The sequence below is a fragment of the Anoplolepis gracilipes genome, chromosome 4 (genome assembly GCF_047496725.1).
Source record: "Anoplolepis gracilipes chromosome 4, ASM4749672v1, whole genome shotgun sequence".
In the NCBI taxonomy this organism is placed as follows: domain Eukaryota; kingdom Metazoa; phylum Arthropoda; class Insecta; order Hymenoptera; family Formicidae; genus Anoplolepis; species Anoplolepis gracilipes.
In genome coordinates, this window is record NC_132973.1 from 15,661,586 (window position 1) to 15,685,669 (window position 24,084).

The window sequence follows — 24,084 nt, forward strand, 5'->3', positions numbered from 1 at the left end:
TATTTTTCCATGTAAAATTATCTCTTTTTTTGTTACGTCATTCGTTGCGTCGTATATTTTGTATACAAAAAATGTTAAATAGTACAGTATATCACATATTGATTTTTTAAAACAAATTAGAACTCGCAATATTTTATCCATAAAATCAATTTTAGATGCATTTTTGGACGCGACGCAATGCAGAACCAATATTATACGTAGATTACAAGCACGTACGCGATACTGCAGAATACAGAGAAACAGCTGCACCGATCAATACTTACGTTCTACGACTCACAACCCATTTCGGATGTCTCAATATTTTCAATTTCGATTTTGAAAGGTTCGCAAATAAAAAAGACTGTTGGAATAACGAAATATCATTTAACTTCAATTGTTAAAGACTCTTAAAAAGACTTCTTGGTTTTTTTCCTGCAGCCGTATTCAAATTATAATTTCACAAGACATTTCTTAGAAATCTTTCTCTATATTGAATATTGAAATAAAGAAACCTTTGCCATTTGATGAATGCAATTCATGAAATATGAGTCTCTTTTCAGTTCGAAAATTAATAAATAGCTGAAACTATGAATATATGAATATTTTTTTATATCTACCAGCCTTTTAAAAACGTAGACTAGATGTAGACTAAATTTTTCCTTTTTATAAAATACATGCATTTATTAATGTAATATAATAAAAAAAAAGGAATTTTCGATACGTTTTACTAATTTATATTATTGAATAAATAGTGAAAAAAAACGAATTTATTTCGATATTTAACGCAAAGAAAATGTTCATAAAATCTTTCGCTGTTCATATAAAAATTCAATATGTAATATAGCTGTACTAAATGAAAATCTTTATACCTAAAATACACGATTAATCGCATATATGAGAGTAAATATAATTACATGATATGTTATCGTATTTTAAATATTACTTAAAAATGATCAAATATTACGTTCAAGATTAATTATCAAAACATAAACGCTATTATATAGTGTGATTATGATATCATCAAATAATCATTTTATTCATTAATTAAAATCAACATGTTACCATCACGCGTTGTGACATCATACGCTATACAGCGATTACAGAGATATAATATTACATTTTAGGCAATATTGTTTCTATGACAAAAATTTCCGCTAATATTCTTGCTAAGGATAAGGATTATTTAGATTTTATGTTCGTCGAAAATTAGAAGAATATTATAAAACCGAAAAAAATAAATAGTGACACTAGGATCGCAGGCACGCAAGTTTTTACTAACAGTTTGAGGCTGTCTATAAACCCGATATATATTTAATAAGTTGATTTTATTATGAGCTCATAGCTTTTTCTGCCATTCTTGACGCATGCAAGAAGAATTTGCAATTCGATGACCTGCATGATCTTGACTCTCGATTAGACTAATGTCGCAATGGAATCCAATTAATTGTTCTCCTTTCGTCACCAACGTTATCTATTTCTTTCTGATTCTTCAGTCGTATTATATTATACAATAAATAAACTTTTTCGAATTTTACAAATAAAATGTATGTGTATAAATATATAATTGGATTTCAAGCATGTTATTATTATATTAAATAATATAAAATAAAATAATAAATTATATAAGTCAACAAGGAGAACTTTAATTATTATATATATTTAATATGTATTTTATACATTTTGATTTTACTTTTAATAATTTAATTCTTGCTACGCGCACACATTTGCTACGTACATATGCACCCACACATGACGGTTCGCAATAAAAAAAAGAATTTTTTGAATTTATCAAAAATTTAACACAGATTTTCATGTAAAATCGCGTATGTTTTAAGTAATTCGCAATTATTACAGATAAATCTTACGAAATGCAAAAAAATCATCATTAATCAAAAACCGAAAACAGATTATGAAATCCAACCTACGTAATTGACAGAATTCATGCAGTATGATAGCAATGATAATTGTCGGAGCTAAAGGACATATGTCGTATCTTGGCTACGAATAACCACAAATATGCTTCTTACAAGTACAAGTATAGCAGAGGGGTCAGACTATAACCAGTCTTTACTCGACTACGATCCAACACGTTAGTTTTGCCGTGCATTTTGTTGTGGCCTCGCGATTCTTCGTTTTACATTATTTTTAGAAAAAAGTGTTGATGTATCAGTCAACTTGAAGATCAATTAACGATCAAATTCTAAGCAGTTCAAGAAAATAAGGTAAGAAGTTCAAATTTTTATTTTGTGTCAAATACATCGTAATAATAAGTATATATAGAAAAATTAATTTTCAATGTAAAACATTTAAGCAAATAATACGTAAATGTAAGCAAATATGTACATTTGACGTGAAATCATTTTTGTTAAACATATTAGATTGGTAGAAAAGTTTTTTTCGTCTTTTGTAAAGAGAGTATGCATATACATATATGATAATGAAAAATGATAATGACAATATGTGATAATACAAATTGTAAGTTATTTGAACAAGTAATCTCTCTTAGATTTTTCGTAATATTGTAGTTCAGTATCTTAGAAAAGAGTTATTTAATCGATTATACAATAATAATAGTGTTTTGTGCTGACTTACACGCTATAATTTATATACAATGCCGATCAATTTAGGAATAAGTAATACAAAAATAAGTTAATAAAATTTTAAGTAATTCGCAATTATTACAGATAAATCTTACGAAATACAAAAAAATCATCATTAGCGAAAAACCGAAAACAGATTATGAAATCCAACCTACGTAATTGACGGAATTCATGCAGTATGATAGCGATGATAATTGTCGGAGATAAAGAAGGACATATATCGTATCTTGGCTACGAATAACCACAAATATGCTTCTTACAAGTACAAGTATAGCAGAAGGGTCAGACTTATATCTATTTATATTATACAGATTTACATGATATAGATTTATATCTATAAATCTATATTATCACACATCATCATTATCACTTTCAATATCATATGTATACACTAGTTCAATCAAAAAAATGTTTCTCTAATTCTACCATAATAAAAAAATTATTATAATTTTTTAAACAAAAATGTATTGTTATTTTAAAATATTAAATCGATTGTATAATAAACTATAGCGCGAAAATAAGCACAGAACATAAAAAATTAATTTTAATTTACTGAAATTTTAATTCCGGATTTTCAAAATTAAAAAATAAAATATTCAAATAAATTTTTCAATATATAGGGTGTCTCATTTTAACTTGGACAGTAAAATATCTCGAAAACTGAACCCAGCAGACAAAAATGTTTCAGACAAAAGTTGTATGGTTTCGAGGGAGACGTAAGATGGTACCATTGGTTTGACCTTGAAGAGTAATTTGAAGGTCATGTGAAGGTCACTAATGAGACAAATCAATTGGCGTAATTAAAACACATAATTATGTTAAAGTAAAAATGTGTAACTGCTAGTTGCAAATTCAGATTTTTTCTTAAAGATAACTATGTGTTTTAATTACAGTTAATTTGTCTCATTATTCTGTGCATAAAAGTATTAGGGTAAGATAATCGAAAAATGAATATTTTACGAGATATCTTGCATTTTATGTCAAAATATTGCAACTTTGAAGCTTTATAACTTGAAAAGTACTTCACGATAAAACATTTGATTATAGTGTTTTGGAAAGCTCTCGAGATAAGCTACAAGAATATGTAATAATATATAGGGTGTTCCATTTTAAAAAATCGATGTGACCTTTACATGACCTTCAAATTACTCTTCAAGGTCAAACCAATGGTACCATCTTACGTCTCCCTCGAAACCATACAACTTTTGTCGGAAACATTTTTGTCTGCTGGGCTCAGTTTTCGAGATATTTTACTGTCCAAGTTAAAATGGGACATCCTTATATATATATATATATATTATTAGTTTTATAGTTACAATAATTATTAATGTTCTCGATTTATTTAAATAAAGCTTTACTAAAAATATATAACATCAAATAAATGTTAAATAACACAGGTTTACAAGGTTTTTATCACAAAAGAAGTAAGAGGTTTACCTGAAGGAATTCGGTACGCTGAATTCAAATCTGGCCTCAGAATGGCGCCATCACGTCAGGATTTTGAGATATTCTAACCTAAAAGTGCAAAAATGGCTGTTTTAGGGCATTATTAGAGTTCACTCCTGGTTGCAGAGAATTTTACCGACAAAAACTAAACAAAGTACCGTAAAGTACAAGTCTTGCCCTTTAATTTCCATTTTGAAACATCCAAATAGGATTTTTTTTCACCGAGATACAGCAGATTTAAGTTTTTACTGCATACAGAAAATCAAATAAAGCGATGATATTGGTTCATTTGAAATACCTTAACCCTTTTGGTTTTGAGCAATTCTGGAAAAAAGAGTTTGTAGTTCAAAGTGTCCCGAGGGTCGCTGCTCACGAATCTGGACTCAAATTTCCAAAATTCAAGATGGCGGATCCAATATGGCGGACGTAGATCCAGAAAATTTAAAATTAGAAAGTTTAAAAAATATATTGCCGCACTCTGCGTAAAATTTCAAATATAAAAGGTCTCTTGTGATTTTTCGGTTTTGCGTTGTTTCTGAGTAAAAAATTTCAGAAAATTGCAATTTGTGTGCGCAATTATAATTGCGCAAACAAAAACTTAAATCTGCCGTATCTCGGTGAAAAAAAATCCTATTTGAATGTTTCAAAATGGAAATTAAAGGGCAAGACTTGTACTTTACGCTACTTTGTTTAGTTTTTGTCGGTAAAATTCTCTGCAACCAGGAGTGAACTCCAATAATGCCCTAAAACAGCCATTTTTGCACTTTTAGATTAGAATATCTCAAAATCCTGACGTGATGGCGCCATTCTGAGGCCAGATTTGAATTCAGCGCACCAAATTCCTTCGGAAATCAATATAAAATTTCATATGATATTAAATACCTTTTAATTTGTAGACCTGTGTAATTATTAAGATTAACGTTACGTAAAAAAATTTAAAAAAAGTTTTTAAAAACTAAATTGTTTTATGTGAAAACATAAAAGATTATCTTATACATTTACATTTAATGTTTACAAGAGATGCTGTCCATATCTTCCTTTTTTTGTACAAATACTAACCATAAAAAATTGTCGTTTTAATTTTACTTGTTTTTTTGTATAATCGTAATTCAACACAGTAATACGAACGTATTTTATCCAAAATTTTTTAAAGAAGAAAATAATTTATTATAAACACTAGCAAACAGCAAGCGCTTTTTATAAACTTAATTTTTTTCAATTTTTTAAATAAAGAAAGAAAGAAAATATATCTATATATTTAAAATTATTTTATAATTACTTTTTTTATTTTATATATGTAATTATAAATATATATATTTTTCTTATTCTTCTATAATTCTAGTATTATATAAAATAGATGAATGTATGAATTAGTATGCATAAAGCTGGTATATACATATTATTCATTATTCTGTAGAAAGAGTGATGTCAAATTGCTATAAAGGATATTCCCTAATTTTTCTTCGATCGATTTCCAAATTAATTTTGGCATAAAATAAGATAATTACAAATCCCAAATTAATTTTATGACAAAATCAAAGATTACGAGTAAATTACGAATATATAAATTTCAGGATATAGCCTTTACCATTCAAAAAAAAAAAAAAAAATAAATAAATAAAAACGTAGTTCAACAGATGGTATAGATTTGACCTCGCTGTTTTATTTTGGTTATTTAAAAGATTTTGTTTTGATTCGGTCGCGATTATCAACAGTATTTCCTACCTGTAGATAAGTGATTATTATCTTTTGAAAACCATTCTTTATTCATAGGAAACTTTTTTTTATTTGTAGCCAACTGTTCTTTCTTGCTCGTATTCTCGTTCACGTTCTTCTGATCTCAACTTGATATCAGCAATAATTACAATAAAAAAATGTTTTGTATCTATAAATAGTATTTAATTTTTTATTTTTTATTTTTTATGTTGTTCCCTTTTGCAGAGCTGCAATCTTTGGAACTGATTTTTTTTGGAATAATAAAAAGTTATTACACCCTGAAGCTTATATATTCGTAGTCTATTCATAATTATCTTTGATTTTATTATAAAATTAACTTGGAAATCGACGAAAGAAAAATTGGAGAGCATTTTGGAATCACTCTTTATAAATAATTAAGAGTTCTGACTTTATATTTAATAATTCTTTATATGTAGTTCTTAATGGTTTATAAATAGTTTTTGCTATTAAATAAAAAATACCTTAGATAAATTAAAATACTAAGCGTTTTATTTTATTTTCAAAAGTCTTGTCATTTTTTATTAGAAATAGTAGATTTATAGTTTTATATAAAATAATCTAATATTTTTGTCTTTAAAAGACAACAATTTTTATTAAAATAGAACAGTAATGAGTGACAAATAAACGAGAAATAAATAAATAAGTAAATAAATAGTAACAAGAGAGAGAGCATATCAAGACAAAAAACTCATAGTTTAGAATTTCATTCTTTATAAAATAATTTCCATGTAATTTTGTAATTATTTATGCATTTTAGCATAAATGTTAATAATTATTTTAAGAAAATAGAAAATTGAACAATTGTTAAACAGATTATGTCAGAAAGAAAATTATATCTACGAATATCTACGATAAGATATTGACCGATTTTAAAGAATTCCGTGTCTATTTATGCATTTTCTCTCTTAATTATTTGAGTTTTTGCATGAAATAATACGTTAGCTTTTCACGTAAAGTTAGAAAATACCGGGAAATCTCCACATTTTACCAGAGAAATTTTAAAATTAATTGAAATATTGCTTAAAATAAAAATAAATTAGTTTTAAATAATAAAAAAATATTTAATTTATTTTCATTTATTTTGTTTTCATAAATACGCGATTGCACTTATTTCCATTTTAAGAATAGTTTTCGAGAATTTTTTAGCACAAAATCAGATTTTAGCAACAAAAAAGAAATTCTCTAAATATTTTAATTATCTTTCATTCTTTATACATATATGTATACATATTTCCTTTTCTTTAAATAATTATAAAAATGTCCGTTATGAAATTCTACAAAATATTTTAATGTTATTATATTCTAGAATTATTATTTATATTCTATATATTTATATTCTAGAGTTATTATATTCTTTTTAACATTTTTTTTTAACGTTTTTTGCAGTCCGATATATCGCTTTGTAAAAAAATGTGAAGGTTACATACGTGAATCATATATATAAATACTCATTTACCAAACCAATGAAATATAGATTTCTATAAATGTATGCGTAATACTAGTACATATACACAAACAGTCGATGAGGAATACTAAGCACCATTTATAAAACGTACATCAGTGAAGAAACCGGATTTAACTGATAAAATTTCATCACTAATAAAATTTACAATCTCACAAAGATATAAAAAAATGTGAATACAATATATTTCGTTTAATTACTAGCATCTTTGATTAATTTAAAAATTATTATGACGATTTTTATGTAACAAATATTTATTGCACGCAATTTCAATTTTTTGTATATTGTCGCATTTTATATTACTATAATTAAAATTCTTGTAAAGTTTATACTTTTATCTTAATTAATTAGAAAATATGAAAAATATAATTTTATATGTGTTAACATTGATCTCTTCTTGTGAAATTGCTTACTAACGATGATTTTCTATCATTAATTACTCGAAAAATCGAAAAATATAAATATCTTGATCATATTAAAAAGAAATTGATTTTAAATCGACTACAGAACCTATATATATAAAATATTTTATAATGTATAGTCACTCTGTACTTGAATACTACATTTTGCAAAACTCTTTCAAGTATTATAGATTAAAATAAAATAGAATGAACAGATGAAAAAAATAATGTAATAAAAAATGATAAAATCCGTAAATGTTTTCGTAGAAAATAGCAAATAACATGTTAGATAAACATGCACGACTCGGAATATACATTATATATACGAGGAAAGAACCCTCATATGAATAAAATGACGCATTTACAGCGTATTTTCAATTTTCATAGGACACGCAATAAACGCATGAAGAACTGAAGGTCTCTCTCCCACAGATCGATATAACGTATGGTGGAAGGTGATTTTAACCCATGATGTCATTCAGAAGCCATACGGAACTATACGATTATCCGTTAACAAGACAATATTGTGCAATGATATTGCGATCTCACAATCTAAAATTCCTATTATACTGTTCGTATATAGAAAACTTTTCGAGAGGAAATTGACGTTTTAATCTCTAAAGAATATAGTCTATCATTATCATATGAATACGAGCTGCAGAGAGCATTGAAAAGAATATATGTACGAACAATAGTAAAATTTTTCCAATTTATACTATATAAAATTGCTCGTAACTGTTCAATCGTCGCCGATCTATTTTCGCGATTATATATTATTAATCACTTCATAACTAGTTGATATTCGAAGTTATTGCCTTTGTCAACAATTTTCTGCGCATTTCCCGCGGAATGCATTATTCCTTAGTCGTTAAGTAGAGCATGGCATTACGTAGGGAAAAAATATACGCAGGTTACAGCTATTTTTATAAGAATCGCGCATAGAACGAAAGATAGGTGAGCAAGTATATCACGTCAATGGCACGCTGTAACCAAGCGGAAGCGCTTCCAAGCATGGTCGAGTTTGTGCATCGCCACTAAATTAATTAGCATTTTCTTGTCAGAACTCTTTCGGTTCACGAATATTAAGCGACAATCGATCATGTAAAGTATATTTAGATATTTGTGTTGCAATAATGTCATTATACTTATTAAATTATCGTCCGACGCAAAATATTTTCTCATTTTTATAATAATATTTGAGATCGTGTTAATCAAAGTTTTTTTTTTTTTTTTTTTAAATCGAATAATTTTAAGAAAGATTTAATGTATAAAGACTCGTTAAAATCAAATAAGAATTAGCATATCAATTAAATAGTATCTCAAACAAATGTAATATACAAATATATCCATTAAATATTTAATATTTAATTGCTGGCTAGAAATACGTTATTTTATACTCGTCATTTTCTGATTTCAAATCATTAAATTGTCTCATGCTTTTCTTCATTTCCTTTCGTCATTTCCGTTCTATTTAATTCTACGCATACAGATTGACAATTTTCACTTCATTATCATAAGAATTAATTGATTCAATATTTGTCCAAGTCTAATTTATTAGTAATAATTTATTCCATTTCTATCCTAGCACATAAATTTTATAAATAATTTCGTGGTAATTATTTGCAACAAATGTTATAATAGGATCAAAACGAATCAAAAACGTTAATTACTGAAAAATAGATCAAAACCTATTTTCTATACTTTCGGTTTCTCTAATATTTTTATATCAATATTAACTTGAATTGATTGAAAATATTAAACAAAGAATATTCGAATAAAAATTACAGAAATTACATAATTGGTGAAGAGAATTGCATCATTTACGAAATAGTATACATCAAATAGAAAATGGAATATAATTCTTTTAACAGAAATAATAGACAAAATTTACATTATTTTATCTCCATTGTTATTCCTTTTATAAATGTGAGAGGCAATATATGTATATCGACGTTTTATAATAAAATATTTAAGCATTGTCATAAAAAAAATAGATAATTTTAAATATAATTGTTTTTTTAAACATATCAATATATTGAAATGTCTTCTTCCTTATATGTTGATAAGTGTGCATCCGTTAGGAAAGACAAATATATTTAAAAATCATTTTTCTCTATCACAATTTAGAAATTTTGTTTCTATTTCAAGGATAAATATAAATTCTCATAAACTTACAGATGTAAAGTTGAAATAATCGCTGGTTATGAATATTAGTTCATATTATTTACATTCTTTTTTCAACTTTCCAAAAAGTTTGATTATATTCATTTATATATCATTGATTATATTAAATAAAAAAAACTATATATTTCATAAAGTAAGAAGTATATATTTTTTTGCATTAAGTAAAATCAATTGCATAAATAAATAAAATTATATTATTAAATATTTCGTGAATATATGAGTGTTTTTGTTTTTAATTTTTACTGCAAAACACTTTAGTAGACCTTTAAACTCAGTTTTTTAGAAAGTGAAAAAAAAATGTAAATAAAACGAGCTGATTCACAGGCAGTGATTACCTCATTGTCAGTTTTATATCCACAAGTGAACCGAGTTGGCGAGAATTGATCCTTGAAACACAATATAAAAGAAGATTCTATCGCACTCACCTAATCCCATGTCTCTGAATATCTCCTTCGGTGCTATCTCGATTTCTTGCTTCTTCTTGCTAAGTGGACGAGGACAGATGTAATCAGGTTCCTTAGGTCTCGGTACTTCGCGCCGTTTAACACTCTCGTGCTCCGATTCGGTGGTTCGCTGCGGCGGCTGCGGCGGTGAGGGTCTAGCAGCCTCCGTGATCAGGAAGTCGTTCGACATCTCGTACTTGTCCTGGCGCGCACTATCCTCCGGGAATTCGGCCTCCTTGGGCAAGGGAGGTAGCGGTTTCGTCGGTGGTTCGAACTCCTTTGCCCCTTGTTCCCGCTTCACGTCCATCTTCTCCACCAAGTTCCACGAGTCGTCGTCCATAATATTCCTGGCCTTCTCCTCCTTCGGCGGCGGGTCGTCATCCCCGAGAAAGTCCACCATCGGCGATTTTTCCACCGTTGGTAGGACCGACGATCTGATGTCTTGGTCGAAGCGATTGGTACTGCTCGGCGGAATGACTTGGCGCTCGTGCAATTTGGCCTGATCGGTGTCCAGACCTATGATATCATCGTGTTCCTCGAAAGGTTGGACATTGTTATCGGTTTTCGTCGCCGATGAAAACAGGACGTCGCTGTCAGCTGTTGCGATCGAACTCGGTAACAACGGTACCTGGAGACCTATCTTGTCATCATCCGCATTATCATCGTCGTCGTCGTCGTCGTCGTCGCGGAATTGATGCGCGGGTGGCGGATAGGTTCGTTCACTCTCGACAAACGCCATGCTGGCCAGTTTGGGATCGACCGGGTCCAGCGGCCGCTGGAACGGATCCGACGACTGCGCCATGGCCTCGCACTTGTCAAACTCCGCGGAAGGCGGCGGCGTCGCGGGCACGGATTTCGTTTCGACGTCGATGAGCGCACTCGGTAGCACGGAATCCGATGCCTGGAAGGAGTCGCCGATGTGCAGCAGATCATCGACACGTGGCGCATCAATCAGTCGCAGCGGCTGCTGCTGTTGCGGCTGATACTGCTCCGAACGGTCGTCCGGGGAACCGTCGTGACCGAGATGCTCGAAATCATCGACGGAATCGTGATCTCTCTTGAGCGGATCGTCGTTGGGCGCGTTCTGGATCCGTTCCGGGTCCATCCTCGGCTCCAAGACGATGGCGATCCGATCTGTGCGTTTGACAACTGACGATGACTCACCGAACGAATTGGCTGATTAAAGCTTCACAATCTCCCAGCGCACAATGTTGCTTGTGCGCGGAATGTTGCGCGACGCTCCCTATGCACTCATAAAAGCCAGGTATGAGGAGCGGTACTACTCCCACCTGCTGCCGCTGTCGTTGCTCGCTTTCGCGGCACCTCAGTGGGGCACATCCGACGTCCTTGCTGCCCTGACCGCTCACCACCGCGTACGATGTACGGCCGCTCCGCTCCGTATCGCGTCGCGTCGCGTCGCGTCTCTCACCACGCTATGGCCTCCTTTCGTCGACTTGCGGGTTGCGGGTTGCGGGTCGCGCCGGGAGATGCGGATGACTCGTTCGGAAGACTTGTCAACTGCTTTTGACGCGTTGTCGACCGATTAACGAGCGCGAAGGATAAAATTAGTCGACAGGAGATTAACAATAGAAGGAAACTCACATGCGTCACACGGGTGTTGGCTTCAAAGCGCGGACAAGTATAAAGCTGAGTAATGCCGGGTTTATAGCATTCGGCAGTATTCAGCGCGATGGGTGGATGGTGGATTCAGCCGAGCGCACTCGCACTCCCCATCGCCAAGGGTCTGTCGCCCTCTCCCGTCACGCCGAGTGACACGGACCAATCGTGTAGTCGCTATCGCCCCCACTCGTCCGAGATGCCAAAGTAAGCTGCGGCCGTCGGCGACTCGCCGACCGTGTTACCGGTTGTGTCAGCCGGCCGGCCGGCCGGTCAGCTGATCGGTGCAATCGGTGCAATCATATTGATGAGTCGCGTTTTCACTTTGCGATTCTGCAATTACAACGAGAAATGAAATGAAAATCCATCGTGTGTAAGAATCTGTCATTAAAATCAAAACTTAATTATTCTAACGATAAATTTATGCAAATAGATCTATAGTCTTACACTTTATACGCTCTGTTGTTCATGCTTTTTCCTTCAAAATATATTTCATTTTAAATGTAGAAAATGGCAAAAAGTTTTTTCCACTCTGCGCTTTTCGTACTTGCAATTTTATTTCAAATACGAAAAGTATTTGACATGCTGGTGCGCAGAGCATGTATAACTGACAATATATGTACATATATTATTTTTAGTTTTTAATCTTTTTTTTTTTTAATATTTTAAGTACCTTAATACATACATTAGCCTAGTATTACAAAAAGTTGTAGGCTATACATATATTGAATTAATTCACTTTGTGTATGCAGTTTTTCTACATATATGTATTTTGTAGCTTTGTCCTTATTCTTTTTCCCCTCCAATATCTCATCTTATGAATATCTCTTTACCATCATATTTTTTACCGACTGATTTTCAATTTAGAATCGATTTTTGTCCAGAGAAAATGTTGAAAAAAATTATATCATAATTTTTAAATTTGAAACATTACAAAGAACAAATCTATATATGTAAATGTATAACCTCATAAAATAAAATTCTATTATAACCTTGACTTGAAATAAGCTGACAAATAATTTATTACTTCATTAGACTTTTATTATTCTTTTATATCTTGAAATTTTCAAACAATGAGATAAAAAAAGGAATTAAATCACGTATTGGTATATAAGCAAGAAGAAAAACGAGAAGTATATGTATAGAAAGAAGCGCATCTTACAGAGTAGGATTTAAGCGTGACCCGTTTTCATCTAGACTTTGTTGCAGGAGCAAGAAGAGACAGTAACTACTACACGGAGTGCGGAGTGCGGCATACGAGGCCTTCATACTTCATACATACAAGCTCATCGGTATTGGCCGATGCGTCGTAGGGCGTCGCAAAACGACGCGACGCGACGCGACGCAGCACAGGAAGGGAGATTCTCTTATCGTGGTGGTGCAGTACGCGCAGGCGCTGATTGACGACGTGTATTACTATGACCGGACGTGCAGCGGTGGTGTGAGTAGCGAACTACGAGTGGTGGCGACGAGTACCGCGACGCATCGCGACGTCCGCCGCCTGTCCCGTTGTCCGGTAGCTTTCGTTTTGAGTCGAACGTGGAATTGTCATTGTCCTCGATGAAGTCGGCAAACGGCAGAGTGCCAACAAAGTGCGGATCGATGATGGCGACAACGACGACCACGAGGTTACGCACTGTCATCACGTGCGGCGAGGAAACGTCCCTGAGCGCTGAAGAGAAGTCGTCGCCGTCGTCAGTACGAAACGGTTTAACATTACGCGGCACCGAGGAGGCCGGCAAGATCAACGGTTATACTTTGACGAGTAACGGCCACGTAAGTAGCCGGCGTGAGAACCTGCCCTTCTCTCCATTGTGTGATCTGACATCTGACCTCGTCTCACCTGATCTGATCTACATAATCGGCGTATATAATCTTGTTTCTCTCTTCAATTCTCAACGTCCACTCGCATCGTATCATCTCCTATTTAGCACCTCACAATTAATGGTGATACAAACAGTTATTATTGTTAATTAACGTACACATACCTATGCAAATCTCTCTCATAAAATACAATTTTTACCAAGATATGTAATCTATATGAAAATTTTATAAAAACATTACATGTATCGTTTTGAAATTATATGATACCGGGGATTGAATTTAATTAAAGTGGATTCAAAAAGACTTGTCAAATTAATTTAATTATAATTGTTATCAGTTAAATTAATTATCAAAAATGTGTAAATTTTTTTTCAGAAGGTTTTCAAAGAAAAAAGCAACTACGAGCCAGGCGCGGGTAGAGTATAATGTAATAACTAGATAAAATCGTATAAAAGTATTTTTTTTATTTAGTAGTACGAGATAAAATCAAAGTTATAAAGATAGTATAATATAAAAAATTGAATATAAAATAAATAACTTTAATTATATTTAATTAAATTTTTATATGGAGAAGATTTTTATTTATAGCAGCATGTATATAAATATATATATATATATATATATATATATATATATATATATATATATATATATACATACCGAATATACGGCCTTTTTACATTACATTACATAAATATAATTAACAAAATTTGCAATTAAATATAACAACTATACAATATTTATAATCAATATATTCGAGCTATGCAGGATATAAATACTTATAATACTAATTTTTATTACAAAGTAATCCAAATATTGTTTCTTTTTAATACTTCGATATTCCGACTTATATGCATTTATCAATTGAATTTAATAAAAAAGAAACAGATAATTTATTTAAATTTAATTTATAAAAATTTGGAAGCTTGATTTTTGTTTGCGTTCCGTTACTCGTGCCTACCTTGTTTTATTGTCTGTTTCTTTTTTTATTGTTTACATAGGAAATAAAACGCTGTATTTGTGCATCATGCAATTGATCATTCGATGAATTAAAAAACTCGCTCATATTTCATGTGAGTTTATTTATAGATTAAATTTTTCAAAATTTCTTTGTAAAAAAATTCAGCTGAATAAATTGGATTAATTAAACAAGTAAAAAAGCTCTCTATAATTCAATAAAATGAACAGGTTTAAAAAAGGCATAAAGAGCTATAAAAAATATGAATTTAACAATCAAAAATCTAAATCATAAATCTACATGCTAAAGTCTCTTATATCGTTTCACTTTTGACTTTTACCTAAATTTGCGTTTGTTGCGTATTCTTTTTTGAGACTCAATTATAATATATGCGTATTCTTTTTTGAGACTCAATTATAATATATAAAAATTAGGCGCTGAGAACGACTTAAAAATAGGTCGAAACGTCCGCCCACACACACATCTAAATTATAAACATCCATATGTAACCTTTCATGTTATTTTTTATTATTAAATTCATATTTTTTTATAACTCTTTATGCCTTTTTTGAACCTGTTCATTTTATTAAATTGGATTAATTCCAAAGTGACAATATATGTTAATTTTATAATGATTATATAATTGTAAGTTTTTTTATTAAAATGTCATAGTCAAAAAAACTTTTCAGATGAAAAACAAACACTAAAAAACAAAAAATTAATTAAATTAAAATTGAACATTAATTGAATTTAAATATGCGAGTAATATTTTAAATAACAATTAATTAACTTTAAATTAAACAATAGTTGAATTTAATGTGCGATTTTTAAGACTCACGACAAAAGCTCATAAAAAAGTTATCAAGTTAAACAGAAATGAAAGAGTTATTCTTTCGAAATTTATTATATTTTACCTGAGGTAAAAGATAAAATAGTATAAAATTATTACTAGTATAAGATATAAAAAATATAAATAGATGATTAAAAAAGAGGCATAGGAGCGGGGAGATATGCATGGAAATATAAGTTTTTTTTGTAGATAGTGTGTCACAAATATATTAACGATTCTTTACATTGGTAAAATTCTATAAAATTCTATAAAAAGGCGGAAATTGTACAAAATAATGAACGTTTCGATTCACGTTTTTGAATCCTCTTCAACATAATATAGAAAAAGGAATGTATAATTATATATAATTTGAGATAGGATTAATAGAACGCATCATATAGATAAAGCGCAAGCATTGTGTAACTGAAAATCATAATCGCATACGCCTTATTAGATAGATCGCTTTCTTGAGACCGCGTGTACATATTTTATCACGTGTATAGTTGTACAATTACATCGCTCCTATGCCTCTTTTTTAATCATCTATTTATATTTAATAATTTGGAGCTCTTCCTTAAATCTTATAAAAAATATAGTATAAAGATAATATATAAAATAAAAAAAAACTATAAAATAAAATATATAAAATAAAATAAAAACTAATAAGATAAATGACTTCAGTTATACAATATTTAATTATATTTTTATACGAAGGGAAGATTTATTTATATCAACATGTATAAACCGAATATATGAATTTTTTTACATTACAATATATATAATTAACAAAATTTAAAACTAATTAAATAAAATAACATTTATACAATATTTATAATCAATGTGTTTGAGCTATGTGGAATATAAGATACGTTTTTTAGTAAACGACGCAGACATTTATTTGTGTCATTCTGTTTTTATTGGGCATAGAAATTGAAAAAAGACAGAATGACACACCATGTTACACTGTGTCTTCTGTGTCGCTTGCTGGGGAAAACCCAGATATTAATAGTATTAAATTATGTTGCAAAGTAATTCAAGTTATTTCTTTTTTCGTTAAAAAAATATTAAGAACTGTAAATGACGCACTTGTATGCGTTCCGTTACTCGTGCCTAGCTCGTTTATATTGTTTGTTTCTTTTTTTATTGTTTATATATTTTATTTGAGTTTGATTTACAGTTTGATTACAATTTTTCAAAATTTCTTTGTAAAAAAATTCAGTTGAATAAATTGAATTAATTCCAAAGTGACCATATATGTTAATTTTATAATGATTAATTGCAAGTTTTTTGCATATTAAAATGTCATAGTCAAAAAAAAACTTTTAGTGTTTGTTTTTCAAATGAAAACAATAAATTCTTTAGATGTGGTAATACCAAAGATATAATAAATGCATAATAGTTTTTAACAATGCAATCCCGAGATTATCTATCTCTCTTGTCTCTATAGATAAACTGAACTGTCAATATTTCTGTCGTGCGACAATCGCTATCAGTGCTAGAATCAACATTACGAGAGATTATGATGACGACTCTTAAATTTAATATCTCAGTTTTCGTGTTCCAATAACTGATAATAAAATATCAATAAAATTTTTCTCTCTTCTGCAAAGAAATTTGTTCGAATAGATTTTGGAATAGACTTTACAAATAATTTATTTTAGTACTTGATAAATGCCATTAAAATAATAAGTGCGAAATGAGAAATGTACTATGAGTGAAGAGAGAATTAAACGTTTCTAGGACATTGCGTGTAAAAAAACTGGCTATCGTTCGAGCACCATTTAAAGCACATGCATTTAAAGCAATGTGTTAACGGTCTCTCATGGTCGAGCAATTTAGCAAATCTGAGTTCTCTACAATCAGCACGAAACGTGAAACTGTGCTACCGCAGTGTGTGTAATTTTTCCTCTTTCTTCGAAAATCGATCATAGTAATAAGAACGTTAAATCATTTTGTCAAGCGAGTCTATTTTCCAAATAGTTTATACAGTCTATGTATAGAACGCTCCAAATTCATGTTCCTTTAAACATTAATCTTTTAATTAAAAAGATTTACTTTTTTTTTATTAACAAAAATAACAAAACTTTATAAATCATTGCTAATTTTTTCCAAATTTTTATATTGTATATTGAAATTAAATCTTAAAATTCTACATATCAAAAGATAAAATCAACTTACGATTTGGCTTATTAGCTTCGTATCTGCAGCCATTAATTATTTGAAAAGTATAAATATTTCGAGCAATTTCAATTGGAGATTAATAATTCTCAAAGAATAGATTTTTTTAGATCAAGAAATTTATAGAAAAGAGAACATGTAATAATTGTATATTTATTTATTTACAATCTATTTCTTTTTTCCTTTTTGTAAAATTAAATGTTGAAAATTTGTCGCTCTTTTTTTATAAATTTTGCCTTTTAAGACTTATTCTGCGCAGAAAAGAGACTATTGATATCTTTTTAACAATACGTTACAAAGATAATTGTCTATGTAAAGGTATGCGTTCCGAATAAGAACGAAATACGATAGCAATCTTATACTGCGAATCGTGCTTTAATCGTATCGCAATGCAGACATAATTGTCTCTTTGATAAAGTAAAGATTACAAAATCATAATCCCGTACCATTTATTGCATTTTATGTTGATACTCGATATTTTTTCATTTATCTTTTTCAAAACTTATCATATCATGAGTCATATTTCCTTATATAATATAGAAAGAATAATAAAATTTCTAAGAATTTATTTTTTATACATACGTACTTTTATTATTATCTCGTATCCTTTTTAATATACATATATATATATATATATATATATATATATATATATTCATTTGTTTATTTATTTATTTCTTTATTTCCCACAGAAATATTCTCCTTGACTACATAATTGAATGTATGCATTTTTTATTGCAGTTTTCTCATACTCCCAAAAAAACGAAGTTACATAAATCGTCAAAAGAATCTTTCGAAAAATCTCCGTTCATCACAGCGGCACTTACATATCTTGGTTTCTATATTCTCATGTTCCTGGGCTTTATCAATCAATTATTCTTTGTTCCGAAGATTGCTACCGAAAAAAATAGGCAGGTACATACAATGATAATTATTTATATTTTCTTATAATATTTAATTTAAATTATGATGTATTTATAAATTATAGTATATAGAGAAATAATATGAATCTATAATAAGAAACATTTATTCATTTATTATTTAAAATACATCTTTTTCTTTGACATTAATGTATTAAAATATTTTTTTATGAATATCGTAGATAAAACTTATGTATCATTAATATACAGAAATTGCAAAATGATATATAGAATTTATTCTATTTGCTATAGAAAATAATTTTTGTTACATAAAATTAATACATTTTTATGATATATATCAATAATTATTTTCTCTTTTATTTATTCGTATAACAAATATATTTTTCTATGTACGATATATACATATATTACATTCCTATTTCTAGAACATTAATGATTTATTATGTAATATTAACATACTATCCTATAATAAATGTGTTTTTTAGGAATATGCGCCGCTTTATGACAATTTTGAGAAATTTTATCTTAAATACGTATACAGAAGAGTCAAAGATTGTTGGGATAAGCCAATATGTTCTGCGCCTGGTGCAATGGTGACATTAAAGGATCGAGTCACTAATGATTACGGATGGACGTTTCAGTAAGTTTCACTACGTAAGAAAATAACGTCACTTATCAATAGAATTGAAAACTCGAATTTTTTAATTCTCACAGATTTACTGGAACTGAAACGCAATGTATAAACTTGGGCTCTTACAATTATTTAGGGTTTGCCGAGCCGAGTGGCAAGTGTGCTGAAGAAAGCATCGATACACTCAGGAAGTTCGGCTGTGCCACTTGCAGTACTCGTCTTGAATTAGGTAAATAATTCGAGATGTTCTTATTATCTAACGTTTTCTGCTCGATAGGAAGACAGACGAAATATTTGTAATGTTCAAAAGTACTGAAACTAAATTATATTAGAGAGAAAAAAAATTATATTATATGAAAAAGTATAAAATGACAAATTATATTTGAAAAACAGTTTATTTCTTCTTTGTCTAATAATATAAAAAATTAAATTAATGTCCAAGAACTTTCTATCACTATTCACGTGTGACAAGTATATAAAATGATAAAATAATAATTGTTGTGAAGTAAATGTACAATATCTGTAATAAATTATTAGTATTTAATTAAAACGTGATAAAATTTTTATATCGAATTATAATTACTGAAACTTGACTGTTTAAAAATTTACTACGTCTTTTTTATGATTTGATATAATTTAGTTAAAAAGTTTTCTTTCCATATATATTATTTTTTTAAACAAAACTATGTACATACACATACAGTCGGACCTCTTATCTTACGACATTTTTGGTCCGGAATCTTCCCCTTAAACATCTGATCCTACGACAAAAATTTAAAAGTTGGGATATAATTCCCCTTTCACGGTCGTAGCACGAGGATTTTTTGTCGTAGGATAAGAGGTTTCGTAGCATAAGAGAGAGGGTCGTATGATAAGAGGTCCGACTGTATATATATATATATATATTTTTTTTTTTTTTCCCTCAAAAAGAAATCGAATAAAAGTATCATTTTTTATTGTTTGAAGGGACTATGCCAATACATGATGAATTAGAAAAATTAACTGCGAAATTTCTGGGAGTTGAAGACGCTATAGTATTTGGGATGGGATTCGCAACGAATTCTTTAAATCTGCCGTGTTTGGTCAGCGAGGGTTGTCTGGTTCTTAGTGATGAAAAAAATCACGCGTCACTTATACTTGGACTACGGTTATCTGGTGCAACAATACAGATCTTCAAACATAACAGTAAACACAATACTCAGTAGTCATTTACAATGTGCATAATTATTTCTTGTTACTCTTAAGAGTATAAAGAAGTCATGGTTTATCACAGATGTGAAACACTTGGAAGATTGTTTGAAAAAGGCCATTTTTTTCGGACAACCGAAGACTGGCAAACCTTGGAAGAAGATAATTATCATTGTTGAAGGTGTTTATTCTATGGAGGGCTCCATCGTTCACCTACCCGAAATAGTAGAATTAAAAAAAAAATACAAAGTTCGTAAGAATAATGTCAACTATTCTCTTTTTTTTTTTTTTTTAATTATGTTACGATTAATAAAAATTTCCGATTATCAAATAGGCCTATCTTTATATGGATGAAGCGCATAGTACAGGTGCTATAGGAAAGCATGGGAGAGGAGTTTGCGATTATTATGGCGTCGATCCGCATGAAATCGATATACTCATGGGAACATTCACGAAAAGCTTTGCATCAGCGGGTGGATATATAGCTGGAACGAAAGTAACATTTAATGATCTATTTTACTATTAATGTTTAATGTCTGCAAATATTTAAGTAAATATTTTGTTTCAGACATTGATAAATCATATAAGGATACATAGTCACGCGCATATGTACGCGACATCGATGTCTCCGCCAGTTACGCAACAAGTTATTACGTCGATGCGAATCATTATGGGAGAAGATGGCACTGATGCTGGTGAAAGACGTATCAAACAATTAGCTAGAAATACAAAATATTTTAGACGCAGATTAAATCAAATTGGAGTTATAACTTATGGAAATGAGGATTCGCCTGTTGTGCCTATGCTAGTTTATCTATATTCTAAGATTGCGTAAGTAGATAAAAAATATTATATATAAAATATTTTTAAAATTTAATTTGACATAAAATCTTGTAATAACATGAAAGTACATTTTGAAAATATGATAAAAAATAATACAATATACAAATTTAATGTAAAAAAATATATGTTTCCACAATATTCTCAACACAGTGCAGTGACCCGTACTCTGACAACGTGTAACATTGCAACCGTCGGTGTTGGTTTTCCGGCAACGCCATTAATGCAAGGCAGAATTAGATTTTGTCTCTCTGCTGCACATACAAAGGAACAGCTCGATTATGTAAGTGTAATACTGCTAAATTGAGAAATTTGTTATTTTAATATTAATTTTAATAATGTTATTTATATTTCAGGTACTCGCGCATATTGAAAAGATTGCAGATACATTAGGCTTAAGATATTCGAAAAAATCTCGTGTTACAACGAAAATAGAATATTCCGACAACGAAACGGAATGACCTATGAACGACTCATGAAGTAATAAATCGTTAAACAATTTATTTCTGAGGGGAATAAACTAAAATAACCAACCAAGAGCTTTAAATGCCACAAAACAAATGTAGATACAATGCATTCATTCATATACTAAATAAGAGGACTAGTATAATTATTAGCAAAAGCTCATGCTTTTATAATAATTCGAAAAAATATGAATGTATTGATATTTGTAGTTTATACGCTTGTAGCACAATGATGATTGATGTAAACGAACAAACAAACTTGATATCATCAAATGCCTTTGTAAACAAATTGTACTGTACATATTGTTAACTTTAATGTGTGCAAGTTCTTACAGTATTCAATACATAGTTGAAGAAACATTCGATTATAAGATCGCATTAAAATACAAAAGTTAATATAAATATTACGAATAGCAGAGCTTACATATCGAATTTTCTATTTTGGCTACTTGACAGCAAACCTATTTTACACTATTGTAAAATCACTTATTTGTCTCGCTTAAGTTAATATTCGTTTATTGCACTTAGATCGCTACTCGATAAACAGAAACATCTACAAGTATCATCTGAGTATGTAATGAATATAGTCCATGCACACTCTGTGTACTCTTTATTACAGCTAACTATGATTGTTCATTTTTTTATATCATTGGAAAACTGTTTAGAAACAGTTCAATTATTTAACAAAATGCTTTTGTGCATATCTGTTACATTCCACGCAATTTAGCTGAAATCAGTTTTATAATCGCTTTAGAATATAACCAATCCTAAGAGTAATTTTTTGTAGACGAATGTAAAAATGTATATTTATGTATAATATCTCTCTCCAATGAAATCAAATTGTTTTTTAACCATTAATATAACATTGATCGATTGGGAATAACTAAAATAATCTCTAGAGGAAGAGAATTGATTAGAGATTCATTAAAATTGATAGGCAGATTTTTCAGTCTTATATTTAAGTAAATGTCACATATCAATACTATTTGTATCACTAAATGAACGTTAAATGTTTGTCTTTAAATTAAGTTTTTAAAATTCTGGTACATGACGTTTTTTTTTTTTTTATTTTATATAACTATTTTATGTAGAAATTTTAAAGGAGAGATAATACGTAACATTGATGACAAGTGATGGAATAATAATAATAACTTAATCACTTCATTCAGTCAGTTGCTTTCGACGATCAATGTTGAAACTTCAGTTTTATTCCATTAAATATACTGCCACCATGATTATGATCTCTTAGTATTTATGAAAACACTTGATGACTGATAGATCAAATGATATTAGAATATAATATGAGAATTTGCATTAAAGATCCAATCATATTTATATTTTACTCCTATATATGATTATAAAAAAAAAGTATAAAGAGAAATAAGCAAAACATATATATATTTTTTAATTATAAAATCAATACAAAATTTCAAATTTATTGTTGTTATTATTGTGTCTTATTGGATCTTTAGTACAGATTTAAATGATTTGGGAGAAATTATTTATATAATTTGAAATAAAAATAGGAAGCTTTGAAGAAATCCACTGAAAAAAACTAAACTTGTCAAATTTTTATGATTTTATTTTAATTGATTTACAACATTGAAAGATGTGATTGTTTGAAGCATCTTTGAATGAAAAAAAATTGTATTCACTACAAATGGGAATACGGATTAGGTTATTTCTTTTTCATCATCATATTACCTAATTGCACTTTGCTATTTTATATTATAAATTCAAGATCATAAAATGTTTAATTCTGAACAATTCAAGGTTAAAACTTAAAATTTGAGTTGTTCAATTAGTAAAAAATACCGAGCGCTAATTATTATTATATCAAATGATACAAATAAAAAAAGCATAACTGTACATTAATATTTCAAAACTTGAGTAGAAAAAAAATTTCACATTTTGTATTTACATATGCAGAATTACTTTAGATCTTTTATAACTAAATTTTATAATATTATTGGCATAATATTATTGAATATATAAAACAGGTCGTTTAAAAAAAGTATCTTGTTAAACAATTAGGACAGTAAGTAAATCTTTATATAACATTTAAGCTTATATGCATATACATATATCAAACATATCTGTATTAAAAAAAATTAATAGATTTAATTCTATTATTATCACTTATATTGTCAGCTATATATATAATTAGCTCCTGATAACTCGAAATATTACTATAAACTTTTTAAAAATATTCTATCACTATTTGCAAGTACAGAGAGATAATGCATATAAATCTAATATAACATCTTTATGATTTATAAATAAATTTTTTAAAATTTCAATAAGTATTTACATAGATTAGTTAATTAAATTAAAAATAATTTCGAGATATAATATAATTACAACTAGCTAACTGAAAATATAAAAATCTAATATAGCTACAATAAAAAGCTGGAAACCTTAA

The 24,084-nt window shown here is 29.3% G+C and overlaps 2 protein-coding genes across 5 annotated transcripts in view; one reads left to right on the forward strand and one right to left on the reverse strand.

The window, feature by feature from the left end:
* The window catches only part of Rtnl1 (reticulon), a 30,180-nt gene extending 18,679 nt beyond the window's left edge, over positions 1-11,501 (reverse strand). Inside the window, exon 1 of the mRNA XM_072891179.1 lies at positions 10,235-11,501. Coding sequence (XP_072747280.1) covers positions 10,235-11,357 — 1,123 coding nt within the window. The 5' untranslated portion in view covers positions 11,358-11,501. The remainder of the gene's footprint in view (positions 1-10,234) is intronic.
* Lace (serine palmitoyltransferase long chain base subunit) lies at positions 2,056-24,084 on the forward strand. 4 transcript variants are annotated; one of them, XM_072891183.1, is made up of 11 exons: positions 2,056-2,201; positions 13,079-13,645; positions 18,400-18,573; positions 19,025-19,179; positions 19,254-19,399; positions 20,137-20,355; positions 20,444-20,607; positions 20,693-20,854; positions 20,927-21,189; positions 21,352-21,481; positions 21,555-24,084. In XM_072891183.1, the coding sequence occupies exons 2-11, from the start codon at positions 13,430-13,432 to the stop codon at positions 21,657-21,659; spliced, it is 1,734 nt and encodes a 577-aa protein (XP_072747284.1). In that variant the 5' UTR covers positions 2,056-2,201; positions 13,079-13,429; the 3' UTR covers positions 21,660-24,084. The 4 variants fall into 4 exon arrangements, with proteins under 4 accessions (XP_072747284.1, XP_072747286.1, XP_072747285.1 ...); XM_072891185.1 differs by lacking the exon at positions 2,056-2,201 and adding an exon at positions 11,986-12,076; XM_072891184.1 differs by lacking the exon at positions 2,056-2,201 and adding an exon at positions 12,223-12,242.